Source organism: Temnothorax nylanderi, unplaced genomic scaffold (assembly GCF_030848795.1).
Source record: "Temnothorax nylanderi isolate EJ_2023f unplaced genomic scaffold, tnyl_v1.0 TNYL_tig0089_pilon, whole genome shotgun sequence".
Lineage (NCBI taxonomy): Eukaryota > Metazoa > Arthropoda > Insecta > Hymenoptera > Formicidae > Temnothorax > Temnothorax nylanderi.
In genome coordinates this window covers 639427-664016 of record NW_027249151.1, presented here as the reverse complement: position 1 = coordinate 664016, position 24590 = coordinate 639427, and the positions used below count along the sequence as shown (strand labels likewise).

At 40.3% G+C, this 24590-nt stretch overlaps 4 protein-coding genes across 6 annotated transcripts in view; 2 read left to right on the top strand and 2 right to left on the bottom strand.

The window, feature by feature from the left end:
* LOC139774896 (thrombospondin type-1 domain-containing protein 4) overlaps positions 1–9984 on the bottom strand; it is a 79297-nt gene extending 69313 nt beyond the window's left edge. Inside the window, exons 1-3 of the mRNA XM_071710429.1 lie at positions 9213–9984; positions 8741–8949; positions 4144–4340 (exon numbers count right to left, since the gene is read on the bottom strand). Coding sequence (XP_071566530.1) covers positions 4144–4340; positions 8741–8828 — 285 coding nt within the window. The 5' untranslated portion in view covers positions 8829–8949; positions 9213–9984. The remainder of the gene's footprint in view (positions 1–4143; positions 4341–8740; positions 8950–9212) is intronic.
* Positions 9985–10324: 340 nt separating this feature from the next.
* LOC139774898 (pseudouridylate synthase RPUSD4, mitochondrial) lies at positions 10325–12489 on the bottom strand. Its single transcript, XM_071710432.1, has 4 exons — positions 11875–12489; positions 11259–11445; positions 10994–11180; positions 10325–10914 (listed from the first exon to the last, which is right to left on the bottom strand). Exons 1-4 carry the CDS (start codon positions 12083–12085, stop codon positions 10396–10398), a joined length of 1104 nt encoding a protein of 367 aa, XP_071566533.1. The 5' UTR covers positions 12086–12489; the 3' UTR covers positions 10325–10395.
* A 1055-nt stretch (positions 12490–13544) lies between these two features.
* On the top strand, positions 13545–21107 carry LOC139774871 (uncharacterized). 3 transcript variants are annotated; one of them, XM_071710381.1, is made up of 3 exons: positions 13545–14037; positions 20315–20684; positions 20969–21107. In XM_071710381.1, the coding sequence occupies exons 1-3, from the start codon at positions 14016–14018 to the stop codon at positions 21006–21008; spliced, it is 432 nt and encodes a 143-aa protein (XP_071566482.1). In that variant the 5' UTR covers positions 13545–14015; the 3' UTR covers positions 21009–21107. The 3 variants fall into 3 exon arrangements, with proteins under 3 accessions (XP_071566482.1, XP_071566480.1, XP_071566483.1); XM_071710379.1 differs by lacking the exon at positions 13545–14037 and adding an exon at positions 15761–16507; XM_071710382.1 differs by lacking the exon at positions 13545–14037 and adding an exon at positions 16589–18561.
* A 294-nt stretch (positions 21108–21401) lies between these two features.
* Eif5 (eukaryotic translation initiation factor 5) lies at positions 21402–23837 on the top strand. Its single transcript, XM_071710377.1, has 3 exons — positions 21402–22475; positions 22637–22822; positions 23125–23837. The coding sequence occupies exons 1-3, from the start codon at positions 21402–21404 to the stop codon at positions 23260–23262; spliced, it is 1398 nt and encodes a 465-aa protein (XP_071566478.1). The 3' UTR covers positions 23263–23837.
* Positions 23838–24590: the final 753 nt, after the last annotated feature.

The following is a 24590-nucleotide window of genomic DNA, read 5'->3' as shown; positions in this document are numbered from 1 at the left end:
TTTGAAATGTTTACATTACTGCATTTCTCTCGTTTTGCGAACGCGCCTTCCGACATTTTCTCGTGTCTTTGAAATAATAAACTCATTTCGCACACTCGTGAAGTGCATACAATGAGAAATTTTTAAAAACACGTTATAAATAATTTTTGCATATAATCAATTGAATACCAATGTTAATTGTTTTTAATCGAAGCTGTTTAAAAAATTTAACGTTTTGGAAAAATATATATGAAAAAGATTTAGTAATTTTTTGTACGTTAAGGTTTCTAATATGTAATTAAACAATTCGAAAAGCATATTTCTTATTTCTAGCACAGAAATACGTTTGCTCTCTTTTATATAAGAACTCATTGTCAGTTATTTTTGGACACGCTCTTCAGCTCCGAGAAAAATGATAGCATCTTCCACGAAAGGTTTCATCATTAATATATTTATTGTATACTTACAAAAATGTTGCATTATTCACATTGATTCAATCGATTTTACTCAATTTTATATTAATGTAAGAGAGAACTTGTGACAATCACAATTATTTTAGAAAAAAATATGTTTATATCCATTTTTTGAGTATTGTTTTCATCTTAGATACATTTTTAATATTACTTTTATCGAACATTTCTCCCTTCTGCCGGCTACATTGTCGCTATGATTGTTGATTTAATTATTTTGTTGCCAACGAGCACCGCGACAAATTTAAAAGTTAAATTGTATGCGATTGACATTGACGTGCATTCGGAGAAGCGCGCATTCGTTAAGCGGATATTTATGTTATCACTGACTAAGTGAATTTATAAATTGACTACGGTCAAGTACGCATACGTTTTTCTTTTTAAATACGAGACATTTGCTGTCGATGGCAAATTTTTTTTTATGTGCCTCGATAATGTCGTGCACTGACCCGAGCAGCGATTATGCTTCTGAAGGTTTTTCTAATAATAGCGCGTATCACTGCGCTGAAAACTGATTAAAAAAATCGCTCGATATGCGCCAGCCAGGATGTCCCATTAACAAATTAGCACGACACGCCATATAGATAAAAACATCGTTACGATTCGCGTCTTATCTACATTCGTTTGGCCGTAAAAGACCAATCTTTCTTTCAATAGTTATATAACGTCAGAATAATGAAAATTTTTTAAAAGAAACTGTCATTTATAATTTAAAAACAAAATGTTGCTTCTAAGCGAAGTGAAATGCTTGTTTGATTATCATTTAGATTTTTTTGTACAGTGTTTAATTTGTTTGCATTAAGATCGCGTAACTGTTACTGTAAATAAAAAGCGAATCGCTATTTTGGCAAAAATTGCAAGATTAAATATCATTTTTGTGTACGTGCCGTGAAGTGTATTACGTAACGTATAGTGAATATGATTTATTTTGAGTGAACAGGCATTTGTTGAAATTCACGTAGCAAGTAAAATGTATGAGGGGTTAGCAACAGCGCGAATAGTTCCTACCTGTAATTCATAGGGTTTATCACAACGAGTTATGTTCTCCGTAGAAAAAAAAATTGTTTTGATAAATTATATGATTATATCGCATTAGTCCGGGCATACCGGATACACGTTACGTTTATTGCGCACATTTGAGATTTGCGTGCCGGACGGCTCCCTCGTACTTTCTGCACGCGTATTAAAGTATGGAAATCAATATCCCTTAGTGGATATCGGCTACTATCTGCTTGTACGTAAATGCGATCAAGTGTCTGTCGTGTAACGAGTTATCGAAGTTCTCGGCCGATCGCGAATGCGATAACGAGGAGATATGCGACTCAATTACTGGAGATTAGAAATTGATATAAAATTCTGCTTGATATATGCTATATTTATAATAGAGCGATAATTTAAATATCTTTTATAATTAGGCAATAATAAATTGGGATCATAAACCTCAATTACTTCAAATAAAGCTGCACACGATTAAAAGTAAAAACATGTTTCGAAAATTAATGATTAAAGGATTAAGATTTTGTACTTATCTGTTCTTCTATTTGTTCTAAAAGTTAGAAATAATTATAAAATATTCAGTTTAAAACTTTTAATAAAAAAAATAAAATATTAAGTCAGATTTAACCATTTTCTAAACTCAATTAAGCTGACGTACTTCATAAATTATTCCAAACGGTACTTATCTCAAAAACAATTTTTATATCCTTGTGATAATTGCAATTGGGTATTTGGAGGTATAATATCCGCGTTCACAACAATGTCTTTTTATTTCTCGCTATTCGATCGTGATAGGCGTCGCGAGTTTATATCGCGGGCAACGTAATCACTGTTATTTCATCGTGAACGGTAATGCTCCGGCTTAAAGCCGCTCTACTTATACGCATTATCTCTCGGCAGAGGCAATACAAGCCGGAGAGCGAGGGAGAAATGAGAGAGCCGGTCTCCGGGCAATCATCGTTTTCAAGCGTCATTATGAAATTGCTTTGGCAAATGAAATGCACGGTTGTGCACGCGCATACGCTCAAATTGAGATTTATTGGAAAATCGAAAATATGTTTTCCTATACTCCTCTTGTCTTCTTCCGCCCGGTAACGGAACCGTGTCCGACGTTGCACGGTGCACCGTGGGGCTGTATCGCCCACGCGGTGCATCGGCTTACACGAGACGGCCGCGTGCATGCAATTACACGAGCAGATTCGAGGGAGGCTCGGGGAATCGTTTCGCCGGGGGGTCAAAATCGCTTCGTTTTTCGCCCGCGCCTTATACTCTCTTTCATCATGTGTCGAAAAAAGCATCGAGAACACGAGATGGGAGGCAAGTAGAAACGTTTCAACGAAACCACTAATCTACTGAAGTTCAAGAACCGTAGTGCTTACAGTTTTATGATGAAAACCTGTTTTTTTAATGGAAATTTTTCTGACCGCGCTAAACACGCACGCTTTTTAAAAGATTCCTATATATAATAATAATATCTATATACAAAGGCTATACAAAAAAAATTCATGTAACAACCTTCCGTCCTCGCGCGATAATCACGACACAGCGACAGATGCAATGCGCTTGACATATAAATCGGTGATCGATCTTAGAACCCACTGCGATAATCTCACCGGCACGGTACCGCGGTCATCAAACCACCTTTGTGCGGCGTATTAACTGAATCGCGCCACTGTCTAGTCTCAGTGAAGCCGAGATCGCGATCGTGAAGGCAATCGATCGCGACGAGATAAAGGGCGGCTCGGCCGCTCCTCGACCGTCAATACATCCTCGGAACTCTCGCCGATTCTCCACGATCGATCGATCGATCGATCAAGCAGCGGGTGCCTTCAATTAGTCGGCGGAGTTAATTAATTTGACTCGATCGCAATTTACATAATTAGACACGCCGAGTGCGCCCTTCAGCCTCGAAAACGCCGTAATTGCCGCGTCGAATGCGCACGCTTATATGCCGGTTGCAACTGCGTATGATTACTGGGAGATCCCTGCTATCTTCCTGCTTCTGGTAGCGCGAGAAACTATTATACTCGACGAATGGCTCAAAGTGCGCTGATTGAAACGCACGAAACCGCGGTGTGCATCCCGCGCGTCTATAATAAGACGGTGCGCGGTTAAGTTCGACGAATTGACAGAGAGCAATCCCTGCAAGTTATCGTTAGTACTACGGCGGTACTTCCTAGACCACCTAGACCATCGTACGCTTCTATTATACTGACGCGGTTGAATTTACGCAAATTATGGATATACGACGCGTTCAGTACGGCATTTTAGTCTTTAATCAATTGTAATTCAAAATTCAAAGCAATAATTACCAACAAAGATGCATTCAATATTATAAAAAATTTAAAACTTGCAAAAGACTTTTGAGACAACGTCAGATATTTAAAAAAAAGCACTATTAGAATTCATTGTCGATTTTAAAATCCAACGCATGTTAGTCAACCTTTAATTTTATCGATCACACATGTATTTGAGAATTGTTAGAATCGAAGGCATAACGCGCATATGTCATCTTTTCCTCTTTACACTCTTTACACGAGAGAACGAAAAGAAAGAAAAGAAAGAAAAAAAAGAGGAAATGTCGCGAAAACTAACAGATCTAATTCCCGTCGTTCGTCGCCTGTCAACTCGTCGATTTTCATAAAATACTTCGCTCCGTTTGTCACAAAGCGCGGACGTGGCGCATTTGAATGCTTACCCGCTGATGAAAGACGACAATTGCTACGACGTGAGCTGCCCGTTCAGAGTCAGATTTCCGCGGCCGAATTTCCCCGACGCGACGTGTCTCCGGGTGCTCGGCGATTCCCCCGCGACAAAGGGCAAGTCCGAAGCGAATACTTCGCCGTCCGCATGGTAGAACCCGAAGAAACGTGCTCGGCTGATGCGTACCTGGAACTTTTGAAGATGTACTTCCGCATAAAGAGCTTTTCACGCTGACAATGCGACGCCGTCGACACAATGAGATCGGTATACTGTGTCTGAAGGGGGCGGATGTTGCATCGTATATAAACCGCGGCATTAAAACGTCTGTAAGGCTCCATGGAAAAATGGAACGAGGCGCGAAAGGTCGGTCGATTCATGGCGCAGTTGAATAGAGGATTGTATAGCCGTGTTAAGCCATAAACAGAGTAGCACAAAATTACTCTTTGTAATGACGAGATATTAATAAAATTTTCATATGTACGTGTGAACAATGAAATATTATGATAAATGGAAAAGCGTGGTCGAAGCTTTACATGGAACGAATTTTACATAAATGCCTCAAATTATATGGATTTTTCTTTTAAAAAGAACGTAGCATCAGTCGTGTACAGTGTACACAGTTTGGAACACTGGTAATTGAAGAGATCTTAAAGAAATAGAATTAAAAAATTTAAATTTAATTTAGAAATAAAAAATTAAAAAAGTAATTAAAAATGATAATTTAATCGTGAAAGAGTGTAAGATGTGTAACGTTATTATTTTCTTTCAATTCAATCCTACTTTATACGAGAAGAATAACCGATAGTGAGAGATATTTCACAATCTGGATTGATTTAAAGAGATGCACGGACAATTTGTTGACGTATTCGAAACCGAATCGTAAAAGACTGGGTGCATTAACTCTTTACAATGATCACGAGACTAGTCTTTCAAACATATTTTTAGGTTCTGTACATTTGGTCTCTCGAAATTATGATAGTTTTATTATTTACATAGCAAACCTTCAAAAGAAATATTCAAAAAGAAAGAGAAACGTAACATAATTAAAATTTTGATGCATGTCTTTCAGATTGATTTTATTTGCATTTTAAAACCTCGTTTGATTGTTCTTTTCCTAGGTTTTAAAAAAAAAAGAAGCCGATATATCGCGTAATAAGTATCACCACATTTTCCTGTATTCTAAGATCTTTTCCCGGACTTGGTCGGACCACAAAGCAGCCACGCTCACAGCTCGGCAATATTTTTCGGTACCGCAAGTTTTTATCACCCGACTGCGAGCGCAATGAAATATCGACGACGTAACGTAAGCATGTACATAAGTTACTGCGTGTGCTCTGGCGGTAATCGCGAGCCCCGCGGTCGTACGAAGAATTATTTGACAAGTAAATCGTCGTTGAGAGATGCATGTGTCACGGTCAAGGGCCGCATCCCGACCATTTCCAGATTCGATCGATTCGCAGTTGAGAAAAAGCAGCAGTTTGCACGCGGTCTAGCGTAAATATTTCCTCGTTATATCCTTCTCGAGTCGTGTTAAAATCCGAAACAACCGAAATTACAGTCGAATTTATTAAACGCTCAACTGAATACGTTTCACGCGCAGTACGGACGATTGTACCTCACGCTGCATAATAAAACAAAGTTATGCAAACCGATCGATAATAAGTCTGGCCGCGCTATGACACGCTCATGTTAAATCAATGGACGATTGAGCGCAATTCTATAGGATGGGAGTGCCGGTTCAGAACTCTTGCAACGGAAAAGGCGCATCCTGTACCTTGTCAACTGACAGTTGAAAATATACCGGGTGCTCGATCGCATACCGAGAACTTTTCTCGGTGTCCGGTGCGTTTTTGCCGATAATATTTTAGAGAGTATTTTGCCAAGAAAAAAATTAAGTTTCGATTGTGAAACACACATGCGAAAAAATTATTAAATTTGAAGCTTATTATATACTGATTGATTAAAAGTTATATAAAAAAATTATATTGTTATTTGACGCCATCCACATATAAAAATATATTGTTTTATCTTTTTTCGATTTCGTATAAGAGAATTATGCACTCTGTTCCAAGTAAATCCTAATAAAAACCTAAAGAGACGTAGCCACGCTCTTTGTTCCGCGTTAATAATAGCTGTCTTTTTCTCGGGATTCTCTATCTGTGCGCACGAATAATTAAAGAAAGAAATAATTAAAAGGGAGGAAGGTTCTCTTTTGTGTTTTCTGCACAGCGCTCTCGCGTATTGTTGGAGACGTTTTCAATACTCTAATAAAAACGCGCATTAATCAGCTTAGCGATAATTCGATTACTAATTGTAATAAAAGTAACCAACCGATATTTCTCAATTCTTCTATTGCCAGATAAAATAGCAATTATGTAACAGTATCAAAAATACATCTATATGTAAAATACTAAATTATCCTTAATCATATATATAGATCGAGAAATTATTAGTAAATATCTTTTAATCGGTAAACAGAAATCTCACAAATATTTAAATATCGTATATTAATTAAGATGAAAAGTTGCGATGGAAGAGCCAGTTACTTTAGTTTTAAGCCGCGTCGCGTTTAATCGATGTCGTAACGAGACATACGTGATAATATATTCGGCGATGCGTATACGCGCGTTCGAGGAACGGCCGCGTGCACGTTCCACGTGACATAGCAAACGGGTCACAGCGATTCCATCACGGGCGCAGATAAAAAGTTTATCCACCCACGGGATAGGTCCAGTCTCTAACAGTGCCTAAGCGCGCCCTTCGTATATACGAGCAAGCGCATGCACCGCTTTCCCGTGTAACCAAACCCCGATGATATCGCATTAACTCGCTCATTAAATTGATTACGAGTAGCACAGGGACGGTACCATTACTCGACAATCGACCGATATCTGATAATCGTACGACGGTGCTCCCGTACTAACGCAACTACGGTTGCGAGACTTGTAAAAAGATCCACGGAGGAAGTTTGTCAATAGAAGTTTGTCAATAGACGAACGCGATAAGTTATACCTTCGGGCGTTTATGTAAAACCATATAATATTGGAAATGTTCCTCGGTAACTTTTAAAAAGATATGCCTTAAATGTTCCCATGCTGATAAAGAAAATATATGTATTTCCTGTCGAACTACGCGCGCGTTTTCTTCGTTCATTTTTTTTAAGTTGTAAACGAGAAAACTTAACGTCGATGATACAAGTTTCTGTCAAATCCCGAGTGATGTACAACGTAACCGCGCGTCCGAAATGCATCGAAATCACGTCGGGGAGGGCAGAGGCCCCGCGTGGGCTCAAGATCAGACGACCACCATGAGACACGGTGACGTCATGGATGCACGCGTGTTCGTTCGTCTGCTACACACGACGTGTCAACGGGGTCACGGCAGTTCGATTACCGTCGAGATCGAGGCGAGATCAATCCTCCCATGGGGTAGGTCGGCACCACGGGGCGCATTCGACGATAGAAAAGAATCTCTCCGGGGGAGAGTAGTCGGAGGACGCGACACGGAGAAACTGAGGGAGTGGTTTTAATGCATGATCGAGGCTCATTGTTGCTGCAGCTCAGTCTCGGCATTTCTACGTGAACTAAACGAGCGCTTTTCTCCAAGTATCGCAAACAATACAGAAAGTTAAGAAAGAAATGGGTGTTAGACTGTCGTTGTCCGTCGTTTGAGATCAGCGTCGCATCGAGGACAAGAAGAATTTCACGCGAACTGTTGCACCTGATAAAGTCAAGTATCGGTGATGAATATATTCGATTTCTAGAATGTAATTTACACAAAAAGTACTCTTAACAATAAATTTGCTAGATAGAAGTACTCTACAATCTCGATTAAAACTTTTATAAAGTTAAAATTAGATTATTTAGAAGAAATTCGCATAATGTCGCTGCGTAGACAAAACGATCGCAAATACTATTCGCTCACTTTGCCTTAAGCTTAATCAGTTAATAAGATTATCGGATATATACTTTAACGTCACTTCGATAAAAGACAATTTTTATTGTAAAACTGTAACATTCTCGCGACTTAGCAGATTCAAGCGGCAGTAAAATTCGAACGAGTTCACTTGGGGCTATTAAAACCGCCGGTGTCTCATGTATGACTGTATGAGCCTTACAGCAGAAGCTAAACCGCAAATCCGAAATTCTATCGAATAAAAAATAGAAAAAGTCTATGAAGTTATAAACACGCGCATATGCGTCTAAAATTAAAAAAGGTGGAGTCAATCCATTCGCTTTCTCTAAGACGCTCGTAGTTTTATCCTAATATTTTGTAATTTCGTTATTCCATTGCAATAACATACAGAAAAAGAAGAAGTGCCAAATCAAGACTTATATATACTCGTACATATACGCAACAATCTATAATCTTGGAAATGAGATTATATTGCGTTAAATAAAAAAAAACTTGCTTGAATGAATATATTTATATAGTTCAACCAAGAAAAAAAAATTGAAATTCTTTTAAGATTATAGATTGTTGCGTATACACGAGTATGTATATAAAGTTTTGATTTGACATTCCTTTTTTCCTGTAGTTATTCTTCGCTCAACTGTACGTATGCCTGGAAATTTGTCGAACGCGCGTTGTACCTTTTGAAACGAGGATGTCGTTGCCCCGTCGCATTCTCGAGGGCTGTACTTTTAATACTGCTGCGCCCTTCGGCAGTCCGTGAGGCATTGTAAACTCCCGAATGGGTCAATCAGTGAACACGTCCTCGCTAATAGACCGATTGAAGCCAGCCAGGTTTTGACAGGTATCCCAAAGATCCCGTCGAGACGTAGTAAATATTTTAACGCGCCTGAAACGTATTCAAATTCGAGGTCTCATTCGAAAGTTTTATTTGAAAGATTAATTTTATGTTCGACAATTGCAATTTCCGATTAAGGAAATCGCGATAGCCATTGAGATATTTTATCGGTTGCCGCCATTTGCTCCTTTTTTTATACTGTCAATATTCGAGGTGAGAAGTCTATCGAAATTGCATTAACGACAAAATTGCACGTTGCAGTTTTTATAAGTAAAAACATGATGACCATATTATAGATAATTTATTTTACACACCTTTATGATGCAGAATTTCGCAACGGGTCCATTATTTGGTCAATCGCGCAATATTCGGCTCGGCCGGCTCGGCGGCAGTCCAAACCGTAAAACTTCTCGCTTCCAGAGTGCGCCACGCGACAGTACACTGTCGGTTTACGGAAACGTTCGATGTTCGACGATTTTCGCCGGTGATCGTCGAGCGATTTGCGGATTTAACCTTAAATTCCACTAAGACACTTGCGGTGTGAAAACATGTTTGGCAAATTGATCACGGGTGTATTTCAATCTTTACCGTAAATATTAAACTTTATCTTTATTCTCGAAAATTAAGAACATTTTTCGAAATAACTTCTTGTAATCGTATCATCAATTTTCAATATACGTTCGCCGTCAAGCGTATTTTAGCCTACTTTCTATTCATACCGAATTATTTTGTAAGAAAAAAGCGATGAAATACGAAATTAAATTATAATATTAAGTAAAAGTATTACTTAATTATAATATTAAGTAAAAATATTCATTTGTAATTTGTGTCGTTATTAGGTCTTTCTATTATTACTAAATATAATCGTCCTACAAATATAATTGCGTATTATATGTATATTAATTGTGGCCAACGATCACCGGTGACCGTCATGAACTGGTGAACGTGTTAATAAGGATTAACATCTTGTTTGGCGATTAGAAACCTTCAACATTTAAAGAAGAGCAAGAGATTTGATTTTCTTCAATTTAAAACTACTATTCACATCATTGACATAAGACGGCAATGAGATCTTAGGTAACAAAATATAGATATATTACGTATTAATATCACATTTTGTTAACATGTTTGCAGACGGGCCACAAGCCAACTTTCATCGACAGCGACTGCGACGACTGCGGTGTGGAGCCCATGGAGTTCAACATTTGTCAGAAACATAATGAGATATCATTTCCCTCATCCCAATGAAAGAAGACGCATAAAAAGGCACGGATGGCTTGCGAGATTGTCAACACCAAATGGTAGAAAAATTCTCCAAAGAAGAATCTTAAAAGGCAAACATGTGTTATCTCACTAATCATTGTTATGTTATCCATCTGATTGATCGAAAGCATGAGAATATATGCTAAGAAATAAATATTATCAATTTAATTAAAATCCTTTTTATTACAATTACAATACTTATTGAGAAATGTGAGTTAATTACCATTATATTTATTACATGTGAGCCAACACTTTTTCATCATCTGCAACAGCATTCCTTGCTTCATCCGGTATCTTAAATTGAAGCTGCTTGCAGGTCCAATCGAAAGGATCCATCAAAGGTGCATCTATTATTACATCTTTTTTCTCTTTGCCGAGAATTAAGCGCACATTTTTTAGATGTATGTGAGTCGGAATAATTTCTTGTTTACTCGGTGGCACATCTAGCAGATCTAGCAGTTGTCGATTCATCTTCGGCATATCCCAACAGGAATCGGCGAATGGATCGACTCTTAACCATGTACCCATAATTTCTTGGGCGCGCGATCCGTGAACATTATCTCCGAGAATCGGACTGTACAGCATCGTGGAAGCGAATAACCTGACAGCATTCCACTTTCTCGCGGATGCTTCGATTTCTATTAGGGAACTCAAATTATGTGTCGAATTGGATAAGACTTTATAATCTATATTTAATATCTTGACTTCATTTCTCTTCGCCTCGTTGTTACTCCACTTAGTCACGATAACAGGCTGAAATGCACACGTAATCCGTTATTTCAGTGAACATCAAATTACTTCGTAGAGAACATATACATGGAGATAGATGTACCTTTTTGTCTCCTAGCGTAGACTTTTTTAAAATCATCGCTAGATGATATTTTCCTTTAATCTCGTTCGGAACTCTGATCGTGACCACCCAATATTTCTTATATTTGCCTGCAGTTCGATTTCTCGCAAGTTCTATCTGCCGACACACTTTGTCGTTAATTCCAAAAACATATACGCCACTCATATATCTGCAAAAATAGGTAATTTGTAAGTAAAATAAGTTTTTTTTTTTTTAGAAAAAAAAAGAAAGTGAAAGGGTTATGTACTTTTCTGCTCCCAAGGATGGTATTAAGATTGGTACATCTAATTCCTTCGCAAGGTATGGCAAAGTGTCTTGTACAGAATAATTCACTGCACCTACAATCTTATGAGTTAACTGCAGACGTTGGTTTGTTTTTGGCAAGCTATTAAGCATAGGTATGCCATATGGTTTGTTTATTGCAATTATTCCATCTGTAAGAAAGTATTCACAGATTAATATTGAAATGTATCACTTTATCAGCTAAGTACAATTAAATATATAGACATTTATTTCCAATAAATTCAACATTTCTTATTATCTATTAAATAATATAACTTTTGTATAGACATCAAGAAAAAATCAATTTTGACGATAAAAGGAAACTGTTATGCTAAAATAATCAACGCAAGTGGAATAACTGCGACTTTACATTTCTTTTAAGTTATAATATTAATAGTCATCGCAAATAATAAACATTATTTAACGGTCAATAATGCAGCAATTACATTCAAAAGCAAGGATTACTAAATTTCACAAAATGGACCAATAATCAATTCGCCAATCTTATAATAATGAAAATAATTATTAATCTTGCTGGAAGATGCGAGTATTTAATCGACGTAGAACAATTTTTTCTCCACCTTCATTGTAAATCACATTCTTCAGCAAATCTTTCGCAAACTCGTTCTCCGATTTCCACGGGTGAATTTGGTTGTACGGATGGACCACCTTCTGCGTCGTCGACGTCGTCGTGTAACCCTCTGTCGTGCAATACCCCCTGTAGCACGTGCGAAACGCCATCGCGAACTCGTTGGTCCGCATGCTTCTGAATACCGTCATCACGCCCTTCATTTCTCCCCGACTGAGATTCGCGAGTCGTTTTCTTTATGAACGCGTCTATCTATCCTGCGGCTTCGGCCAGTTCGGCCCCTTCAGCCGCGTTCGGCGGAGACACGGGATCGTCGGGATCGCTCTTCGATTTGAGGTTAAACTCAACGCAACCACACGTGATAACCGGAGAAGCGAGACGACAATGACGACATGGGCTTATCCGTTTCGATCATTTAAGAAACGGACAATATCTTTATCTAGCAATGATTTTCAAATTTGGTGAAAGCGTGAGCTTTTGTATGCAGAATTCAGCGATTCACTGGGCGAACACGAGCATCAATAATCGTCGATGATGCCGGATGCCGTCACTAATGAGACATATGAGCACCAGAACCAGACCCAGAAGCCAGAAGCGAAAAACTTGATCTGGACATGTCGGCGTTTTAACCATTTCATTTCCAAATTATTTCATTATTTAACAGCTAACTAAGACAACAAAAATAGTTGTTTGCATTTTCATGCATATTACATGACAAATAAGCGAAAAACATTTAGGCATTTTGAAAACGTATTATTTTTATTACAACTAGATATATACGTATTATACTGCCCTGCTAAAGAAAAATGCCGTATCTGCAAAAATTCACATTTTGAGTCATAAATCGATTAATTCTGACATTTTCCATCTGGAGGAATTCATTGGACTGGGGGCCGGATAAGTTTTACGAAATATCTTTTATAAATGAATGAATTCTTTTGTATTTATAAAAGTAGGTTGAGAGGACTCATCCTAATGTATGTACAACAATTTGCATTGCAAAATTATTATACGTAATAAAAATTTCTTTGGTAAAATATTTCAAAGAAGTTATAAACATTATCTACAACAATTCTTATTATATTATTTATGATAACTTGCGATTAGATTATACAATATTCTATATATGTAATCATATATGATCATTTTTATGTCTCATTTTCTCAAACTTTATTAAAAAAAAAAACAATGCTAAAATTATTTTCTTAATCATTTTTTATAATTGTTTTCTTATTATTTTTCCTGTGTATACAGAGATTATACAAGAGAAAGGAAACATATATGGACATATATTTTATATATAATTCTATTTATTTATACATTCTATACATTTCTTATATGACACATTTTTTACCATAAGAATAGTGCGAGGTCTTTTATATCGATAATCGATATCGATAGTCTTCAAATATCTCCGCCTCCCGGAGTTCCATTGATAGTCCCGATAATTTGTCCATGATTTATTTTTTTAAATAATATCTTGTTAATTATATTATATATATATATATATATATATATATATATATATATTGTATATATTATATAATTTTCAAGCAAACAATTGAAAAATAAGATCGTATTACCGAAGAATGTCGATATAACATACATACGCAGTATGGAACACGTCGAAATGAGCCGCATTTGCGGCGCTCGTGGCGTTCCGTCGCTCCGCGCTCGCGACTGCATTCAGGCAGTAGCCATCGCGCAGCGAGTGTGATTCGTAGCATTCTTGGCAATCTCGTATTTCTCTCTCTTTTTTCAGTTCCGATTAATCGAGAACCGCCGACCTCCGCGCGCGACTACCGCGAAACACGACAGTCAGTAGCGTAAACCCTGTTCGTCGACGGCGCCGGGAGGCAACCGGGAGTGACGACGTAGAGCACCAGAAGGCCGGCTCTGTCCTTATCTCTCTCTCGCTCTCGATCTCCTTTTCTCTCTCGCGCGAGCGAGCCATCTCGGCAAAAGAACTCGACTCCGTCGATCGGCACCGCGGGCCCACGTATCGCGCAACACGACGTATCGGGTTGCTCCCCGGACAGGAAGGGCGATCCGTATTGTCTCGAATCTCGGCTCTCCCGAGCGGAGGATTTTCACGCTAGAAAGCGGCCGTCCAGCAGGGCGATACCATCTTATATGACTTTACTTCGACGACGAGGTAAGTTTCTCCCGTATATCACGGTATCACTCTCGAATTTTTAACGGTCCGAGATGCGAACCGACGTGACGACGGCGGTCCAATCGACCTCCATTCAACGTCAATCGCGTCGATTGAATTGCCAATTAATTTTTTTTTCTCTCTTCCGATGCCATAACCTCTTTCTACCCACGTCGCTCGCTCGCTAATTTTAGCGACCAGCCATTTTGGACACGGCACGACGGGACACGGAACGTGCATGCGTGCGTGCGTGCGTGCGTGCGTGAGTGCGTGCGAACGAGCGAGCGAGCGAGAACCACGGACCCCTCGCTCTCCTGCGGAAATGAGCGTGTGTCCCTCTCCCTCTCCCACCGTTCGCAACGACGATGACGACGACTCGCGTGCGTGTCGCACGGCGCGTCACCGCCGGCGGAGGAAATGGAGCTTCTCGAAAAGCCGGTCTCCTGACCCAGCACACCGGACCCTTGGGTCCGCGCTTTTCGCTATTTTCACTTGCTATTTTCAGCTGCGCTCTCTTACTCCTAGACCTGACGCAAAAATAGACGTGCGTAACGTAAGCGCGCGTCACGCTTGAAAATTCCGTGGACATGGAGAAAATTCGAAGACGACACGGAGAGCGCGACCGGAGAGGACCGCTCCAGGCTTTTCTGTAGGTGGAAGAGGATAGGGGAACGAGGGCGACTGAGCAAACGGGCTTCTTGTTTCGCCTTGAACGTATATTTTTACCTTAAACGTTTCGTACAACTCGGTGGCTCTTGTACCCTCTGCATCGAGAATGGGACATATGTACAGAAGGGAGGAAAGGAGCGAGGTGTAGGAAGCGCAGTGGAAACAAGCGGGTCTATTTTAGCAAGCACCTCTCCAACTGGCCTATCGCATCTGTATTCTGATGCGTATACGTGACCGTAATAAGGCATTTATTTCGTGATTTCTCTCTTTTGTAATGAGTTGAACGAGCAATTCGTTCTACGAGCGGGAACTGCTAGCATTTGACGAGCAGGATTTGATAGCCAGCATTGACGTTGGGCCTGTTCTTTTTAGTCGAACTTCTTTGCACGGTTCATCTTTTCTTTTTTTCTTTTTACGTTGGAGAGAAAAAGAGAAAAGATGAACCGTATAGGAAGTTCAGCTAAAAAGAACAGGCCTATTTGTGACATTTTGTAGGCAATTGTGAGGGAAAGTTTTTAAGTACGGCATATAACCAACTATGTAACAATATAGCTGGCTATATGCTGTACTTCAAACTTTGTTACTGGATGTCGTCCATTTATTACAAATAATTGTTTCTGTATATTACGTATTTCTCTCGAAGTATTGAGTAAAATGGTAAGCCATTTACAGTATTAGAAATGAAATTAGGAATTATCAAGTTCCTAATAATCGCTCTTTGTTTCTAATTTATACGTGAAATTTACGTATTCATGATGGAATATATTATTTTGTATATTTTCTAGGTCTGTGGTCAAATGATGTTTGTTTTAAGAGGATTAAGAAGGCTTTCGAGAAGCCTGCTGAATTTGCTTTGTCCCCTTCGTTGCCATTAATTACACATTTTCGTAATTCCCGTGATTTCAGTTGGGAAATGGTGCATACTCTAAGATAATTAAATGACGCGCAGAATTAACTTCTCGCTGTAACTGCCGTATAAGGATAAAGGTTGGAGAACGGAACGCAATGTTCCTTCTGACATTTGTACATCCTGTGTGTATTTATTTATTATTTTATAATATTACACAAAAGAGAGAGAAATACCTTCTTTTATAAAACCTGTGCGAATACATTCGAACCGTTGAACTTGAAAAAAAGAAAGGAACGAGCGGACGCCTCTCGCGTGACGTTTGCATGCGAATTGTCGATTGCTGTGTCATCTAATAACTATTCCGAGGGTTCAATAGCGATTACGAATTATATATCAATGCTAATGTTACAACGAATGTATAATTAATCCCAGCATATTATTACTTTGTTAACGTCGATAGCGAGACGGTACCGACCGATCAAAAAATTTTAAATTGTATAAATATGGGATTTTGATCTTCAACGAATCCCCTTGAATTTTTAGCCGAATATCGGCATAAAAATTCCAATTTTGCAAAACTCAATCTAGCTGTATCTCGCTATTTTTCCCCAGTATATATTCCCAGTATACGGTTTCCGATAGTAACGTTAGTTCGGAGACATCCAGTACGTGCTGCGATTAGATTATATAGCTGTAGATCTATTACTGCAAATACGTCGATAAAAGAAACCTCGCAAGATAATAACATTCTTTCGGCGCGATTTTCTAGTCCATGTTGTTCAACTTCGTCACGATCAGCAATAACTCGCTTGGCTCATGTTTGTAAATACATTCCTATCGACAATATGAACTTCCTCGAGCGCACGCAAGCGTCGGGCGCCAGTCTCTGTAGTTTGAGAGTCCGTGGAATTTCGAAAAGTTTGCTTCGGAAAAAGGCATTGATGTTATCAGGTACTGTTCCTATTTCTTACGTGTGTACAGAAGATATAAAATCGTATATAGATAATGAAAATCTCGACTCGATAAGATCGATCAAATGCAAAAATAGTTAAGAATTGAAGCTTCGTAAGAATTCGAATAATTCGGAAAAATTACGAGCAACCACAATAATAAGTAGGAATTAGAAGTTTCATTATTGTTTATTTTCGCGACATTCTGGAGAGCGTCCGATTCGGACGTTGTTGCCGAAACATTTGAAGACAATTGCGTCAGACAGGATTAATTCTAAATCTTCTTCCTTTGTCCGTGCGTGACTGGCGAGTGTGTTTTTTGCGTTTATCTGGCCAAGATGGCCTGCTACTTTGACCCATAAGCATGTATACGGCGTACGGTTCTCGATAACGATGCAAAATAATACCGCGCTTTATCAGAAGGCAGCGGTTCTCAAGCGTCGTCTTCGTGCGACTCGTGGAATTTTCGTAACGCGATCCCTCCTCACTCCTCACAAAGGATATTTCTCCAATCCAATTTATCTCGCTCATTGTTAGACAAAACATTCTTGATCCGCGAATGCCTTTGCGCCCGAAACTCCATCTTCTTCTTATGTTAGAACGTGCGTGTACGCGCGCGTTTTGGCCACAGCGATGAAGTAATGTTACGAGTTCCAGCATCGCTTGCCCTCACTTTCTCCGAATCCGAATCGCGAGCAGAGGCAAGCGTGCCAGAACGAGTTTCGCCGGGAGGAAAGTATTTATCGAGGATCGCCGGGCCGATAATTACGGCCGCATCGAGAACGTCGCGCTCCCGGACGGAGAACTCCCAAACGGAGTTGTCTAGTCGTTAAGACCGACCGCGAGAATCTATAAATTGTCGGCTTTACATTTAACGGGCAAATAATTTTTTTTTTGCGATGACGAATAACAAGTTTTCTTTCGAGGTATTCAAATGCTGGCTGAGACTCGTTGAATGAAAAAGTACATAAATGTAAATGTTGAGGCGCTGGTCTTAGGAATTTGCCAATCCGGACGGATTTGCATTAATTAAACCTTCATATGGATCTTGTAAAAAAATCTGTTTTGTATTTCAGAATTATAGAAATGGCAAAAATATTCTTAAGAACTTATCAACGTTATATTACTTAATGAAAATGAGATTATTAAATTATTGGTCAAATTATATTATTTACCGCTTCCATACAGGCACGTTTATTACTTAATTTAATCCAACGGCCGATATATCAAACACAGATTAATTAAACACAGCCGGACAGAGAGTCATGCTTCAACCCATGACGCGACCTGGACCTGGGTCAATCCACCCCGACCTATCTCACAGAGTTTTTTCCTAGAATCTTTCGCGCTATTCGCAAGTCGTCGACCAGGGACTCGATCAACTGCTAGGAAATTTTATCTCGACGTTAATTTAATATTTTCCTCCCCGGGATTAATTTAATCTCACGCGTCCACACACATACACACATACACACAAATGTTAATTCCACAATTTGTTAAAGAAGAGGCCTCGATTGCGAACCAGTTAGCCACTTGAGAGTAGAGTAGTGTGACCTTGCCCGAAGGCTGCTCTCTCCTTAGAAGAGGCGCCGTCGGCGTCCGGATCGGCGTCGTCGGCGTCCGGATCAATATACACGGTGGCGGCGAAAGGACGCGTGCGCGCCGCGGGGTAGGCCGACCTCCGGGGTCCCGAGAGCCGTCAGACTACGAAGAGACGAGTAACCACTCTAGTTGCGCTAGCGAGAGGCCGACCTTCTCAGCTCTCTATCTCTCTCTCTCTCTCACACACACACACACACACGCGCGCTCTCTCTTTCTCGCGAACTACCCCCTGCGCGAGAATCGATTCTCTCTCGGCGACGCGACAAACCTGCTCCACTTTTTCCACTCTTTCTCTCTCTTTCTCCGTCTCCGAGCCTCGTCCTTCTTCGACGTATCTCTCCGCTCACGAGGGTGCCGTTGGAGAAGAGGAAGGAAGTCTGGATACACCTGGCGATCAACGACAGCAGCCGCGTCACCGTCGCAAATCACGACTTATGCGTCTGTACCGAGCAGGTAACCCTCCCGTTTCCGGTGCGCGCACTTCCACGAGGGTGTTCAGGTTTCCCCCGGAACGGTCGCCACCTCGCGATTGGGTTAACCGAGATTTACTATTAGATTATTGCTGCGTAAATTCCGTCGCTGGGGAACGACGGGGAAGGTGAAAGTTCTGCGGCTCCATGCGTGAACCCGAGTATCGAAATATTTGACACGTCACACTTCGACACGTTCTGTTCCGACAACGATGTTGTCAAACTGCGAGGGGCCAATATTCGATTTATCATCCCAATCAATTCTCGCGGTCCATCTTCGCGAATACGCGCTGCCTTTGCTAAAAAAAAACAATGTATAATTTAGACTCTTATAAGAGTCTTGCTGCCACGTCTTGAAACGCCTTGAGGTGTCTTAACAGTAGCCGCGAATGCGACGCTTATAGCCCGGTAAATGGAGCGTAAGGATCAATATTAATATCGCACAGTTATTGTAAACAACAGGCACCGGCTGCAATCGGGTGCAGAATTACACACCACTTGCATACCGTACGATTGAAACACGAGAGTCCTTGTGCGAATCGCGCTCTCAGATATCTCGGATGCTAAATCAATAGGGGATGTCCCTCGAGAAGTGCCGTTCCTTACAGTATTACAAGACGTTAACTTGATTGCTTGTGACAACCCGTAACTCCCCCGTGTACAAACTTTCGATCGGTCTCACGGAGTGATTGTGCGCGAATAAAAAAACAATTCTTCGCTCACGAGGCGTGCCTGTGAACAATTTATTATTAGGAAATATTAATCGTATTGTTATTGTAGCGAATATGGTCATTTAGAAAACACAAGCGGAATTGATCGAGCGAATAAATCACATTCGAATAAGTCCGGAGAAATCGAGTTACATCGCAAACATGTTTTGTGTCCGAGACATCAGCTTACCCCTTAATTTATTATAAGGTATATACACTTCGGTGCAATCATATCTCGAGCGTATCTTCATTTATTGCGACTGCATTTGTTCGATTATCGAGAGAGATGAAATTTGTCCGTCGCAAATCTCGTTTTCGCAACTTCGTTCAGTCCGACTTAGCGGTCATCGCTATCATGTTCCTAATACGGCTCGTCCCGCACGAAAATCATCCGAATGATCGTTAGCATCATAGCCAGATGAAACGCACACCGGTCCCATGATCGTCCATCCGTCTGAAAATTATCCTGAATTTCATTCTCATGGTTTTGCATCTCTCGTGAACGCTTTTAGCAGACCACTAACTCGCATGGATAAGAGCAGCCCGCAAGATTCGCCCTCGGATTCCTTGATTCCTTCGCGTCCGAGACACATCTTCAATCCTACAATTAAAATGATTCCGATAAGATCGAGGTTAAAGGGAAAAAAACAATAAGAATAAGAATAATATTATCTTAATTAAAGTTGTGCAGATAGAGTTGCACAGACATTTATTCTAAGCAAATACAAATGTCTCAGTTTCCAACTCTAAATGATTTCTCAAATTAAAGTTCCATTTTTCTAAGTTAATATATAATCAAATTTCCTTATACGGTAGAATAAATTTAAAATAACATTCCAGATAAGTTCTTTTAATTAATTTCAATTCTCCAAATTTGAGACAAGATTTCTACTAATTTCCTTTGATTTTATTTAAATATAATGTAAAAAAAATAAAGTTACAAAAATTATAATCTAACAAAAAATCGAAAGTGACTAAACTGGATTAGGACAGTTTCAAGATTGTTTTTGTTCTTCTTTCTTGCAGAAACATCCAGGATATCATCCAGAGGGAAAGGATCGGCGTGTAGCAAAGGCGGCGGCGACAGTAGAACACTATTATCCGACTGGCGATCATCAAACGGCAACACCATCACCACCCACGACCGTTCGTTTTCGTGCGACGAGTTAACCGCCGAGTTAACGTCGACATCATCACCAACCTGGTACCACCGATTGCCAGGCTTTCTTACGGCGACCAGCGACGGACAGGCAGCGTGTATGATCATTGAGGACTACCCCCCTACCCCACCCGCCACCGCCAAACCGAGGCAACACCCGAGGCATCAAGATACCACCCAACGATTCCTAAACCTCCACCTGGTCCTGCCTAAGCACAGGACCTCAAAATTTTCCAGGTTTGTGAGTCAGTCTGGTTAGTGTCAATTTTTTTATTTTAAATTTTGTTGAGAAAATTGATAGTGTGTTTAAAAGAATATTGTTATTTCTGCTCAAATCTGAAATTTTAAGAATAACTTGAAGACATTGAAAAAGAATTATATTTATTAAAATACATTTCAAATCTACAAGTCTTGTTACAAAATGCCTAACAATTCTTTTAATTCAATTAGCGATTCAGATTAAAGATTAATGGCAGTTTGAGTTATTGCAATATTAAAGGCGAGTTTCTTCCTCTTTACAGTAATAGGCATCGGAAGCTACAGCCATTCAGGGAAACGTGACTGGCGTCAGCGGGTAGCGGCGCGGCACGCCTTACTGCTAATAAGGACTACAATCCTGAGAAGAGGAAGAACCACCCTGACTCGACACGCTGCTACGAGCTACCACGAGCAGGTAGCATCCATTGCCTGCTACTGGCTATTGCCGGCTACCAAGCTGCCGCTGGCTGGAAACGTGCGACAGAGGAGATCTAGAAGAACCAGGACGAAGACGTTACCCACCTGAGAAAGAGGAGAAAGAAGGAACAGAGCCAACGTCATCTCACGAGCTGCTTAAGCGTCGATCTTTTCGTTGTGATTCGTTAATACTTTCACAACGACGTCTCGTCAGAGATCCCTGTCGATCGGAGAAGTTAAGTTTGTTAAGAGCAAGAGAAGGCGGAAACATCGGTCACCATGGCGAGCGTGAACGTCAATCGCAATGTCAGCGATGCTTTTTATCGCTATAAGATGCCGCGAATCCAGGCGAAGGTGGAAGGCAAGGGAAACGGTATTAAGACAGTGATCGTCAACATGGTGGATGTGGCGAAGGCGATCGGTCGTCCGGCTACGTACCCGACCAAGTACTTCGGTTGCGAGTTGGGCGCGCAGACGCAATTTGACTTCAAAAACGAACGTTTTATCGTCAACGGCTCGCACGACGCGACGAAGCTGCAAGACCTGCTGGACGGTTTCATCCGAAAATATGTCCTTTGCCCAGCCTGCGACAACCCGGAAACCGAACTGATGGTTAGTTCGAAGAAGGGCACGATCTCGCAGGGTTGTAAAGCATGCGGACATCATGGCCTTCTTGAGAGCAATCATAAGTTGAATACGTACATCTTGAAAAATCCGCCGAGCTTGAATCCAGCAGTGCAGGGTAGCTCATTGACGGAGGGTAAACGCGGCAAACGCTCGAAACGCGCCAATGGCGACGCCACGGGTACAATCACCACCGCCACGGCCACCACTAACGGCAACGATCGATCCGGTTCTCCGGAAAATGACGTCAACAATTCTACAGACATCGTGGTAGAACCACCGCCAGTAAGAACGATCAACGACGACGGAGATGACCTTAAATGGGCGGTGGATGTGTCCGAGGAGGCGGTTAGAGCTCGTCTCCAAGACCTGACGGATGGTGCGAAAGGTATGACTATCAGCGATGATCTTGAGAAGAGCGAAAAGGAGCGCATGGACATGTTCTACAAACTGGTTAAATGCCGTCGCGATGCCGGCCAGCTGGACAACAATCACAAGGAGCTCGTGACCGAGGCGGAACGTCTCGAGATTAAGACCAAGGCGCCGTTGATCCTTGCCGAGTTGCTGTTCGATCAAGGAATCGCCGCACAGGCGAAGAAATATCGAGTATTGCTGCTGCGCTTCACTCACGACGACATTAAGGCGCAGAAATATTTGATCAGAGGAATCGAGCAGGTGATCGCATTGCATAAGGAGGCGTTGATGCCGAAGGTTCCCGGAATCCTCAAGGTAAAAAAATTAATTTTTTGGGAATTTTTTAGAATTAACTTTAGGAAATATTTTGAAAAGTTTATTAGGGCATTCAGTGAGAAAGTATTAATATATGTCGTAATTCTTAGATATCGCCATTGACTTAGTAAATAATTTAAAATCTTTGCATGCATTCCTAGTTGTTTTACGACGCTGATATCTTGGAAGAGAAAGCATTTGATGAGTGGTCGAGCAAAGTCAGCAAGAAATACGTCTCAAAGGACCTGTCGCAAGAGATTCACGATCGAGCTGCACCATTTTTAACATGGTTGAAAGTTGCAGAGGAAGAGGAGTCTGAATCCGAGGAAGAAGATGACGATGTGCAGGTAATCTTATTGTGCTTCAAAGAGAAATGCTAATTTAATTCAATTTTTTAATTATTTTTTATTTCTTCTATTAAATATTAATTAAATATATAAAACCTTTTTTGTTTTACTTATTTATTTGTTTGGGGGGGGGGGGCATAAGTAAATTAAAAATGGCTCGACTTGAAAGATTAAACTTTCTTGTTTCTTTCAAAGTAATCCATTGAATTTAATGCTTCTTTCCTCTGCATTATTCACACCCTTAAACTATTTCGATATACTTTTTTTTCTAACTTTGTCTGGTTTCAAATTTTCCATTTTAGATCGAATACGACGATAGAGCCAAGCAGGAATCCCTGAAACAACAGCAGCCGACCACGCCGAAGCCTGCCGCCGCCACCGCAGTCGCTGCCGCCGTGAACAATGATTCCGAAGATGATTTCGATATCGATGCCATTTAAAGCACACACATACACCGTATACACGCACCATACATCCAATACACATATACACATACACACAAGCGCGACGGATGACAAGAAACACTGTCCGAGCCGTAATATCCGGGATGGATAATCATTTTCCTCTTGAACAGAATCGTGCAAATGCAATCTCAAGTTATACGCAAATAGATATAGGATTTTCGTTGTTTTAGACTGACGAGAGTGACATAATTAAACAATGCCGTTTACACGCGAATGATGAAAAAGGGGGGAAAAAAAGAGAAAAAAATTTTAACCGTTCCTAAGAGTTTAGCGTGATTTATCTATGTACAGTATATTCGCAATACTTTTAATTGTTTTAACGATGCAAATACGCACTTACTGGAAGATCGTTATTTCCTTAATATTGATCGATTGTCGTCGAGACTTTTTAATGGTGCGCGTATATCTTGAAATGCATCCCTTTCAGACAAAAGAAGACATTCATAGAGTTCATGAGCATTGTCGGGGAAATTGGCCTGCTAAAAGCGTTCTTTATTGTATTTACTTATTCTAATTATTATCCAAATAAATATGGTTTATTGCAATGATCACCCGATGTCTCCGCTTTTTGCAGTTAACGGAAAAAATAGGAAGAATAGGTATTGCAACTGTAGCATCATGTAGCATGCAGATGTAGCGTTAATCCGACATCAATAAGGATATTTAATTCAAATTTGCCGATTAATATAGTCGTAATAATAATGAATTGCCGAGCGGATCCATATTTTTGTATGTTACTTACGTAAAGCTTGGTTCTGTTCATCTTGAACGTATTTTCTCTTTAAAATAAGAGATAAGAGAAGAAGAAGGCCGCAATTCGAATTCCGCGTTGGCCACGCGCCAAGTGAAGCGGACGGCGATTGAAACTCATTTCGACGAGTTTCGGAACTCGCCGGTATGTAAAAACGCGAGTCATCGTCCGCGAAACTTGTTTTCACGAGCAGCTGCGACTTGTCCAAATAAGTCCGTTTTACGTGTAGCCACGCTATGCTGTGCTTTCTTAAAACAAAACAAATCCATAATTAATCGAAGGGAGAGAAAGGAAGGGCGAAAAGAGTTCAGCTGCCAAGACCAAGCTTTATTAGGTTTATTTTAAAAGCGATAAATTTGTCAGCTCCGCTCGTAGTGATCGTAATTGGCGATTAACTATAAGTAGCATATTGAAACAACAAATGATACAAAAACGGCGTCTAATTGTAGTCAGTTGTGCTAAATTCCTTCAAATGATTCATACACATTGGGCGCGTTCAGCAGACCAAGCCGCTGAGTAGCAGTTGTCCCTTCTCGATGACGATTTATCCGCG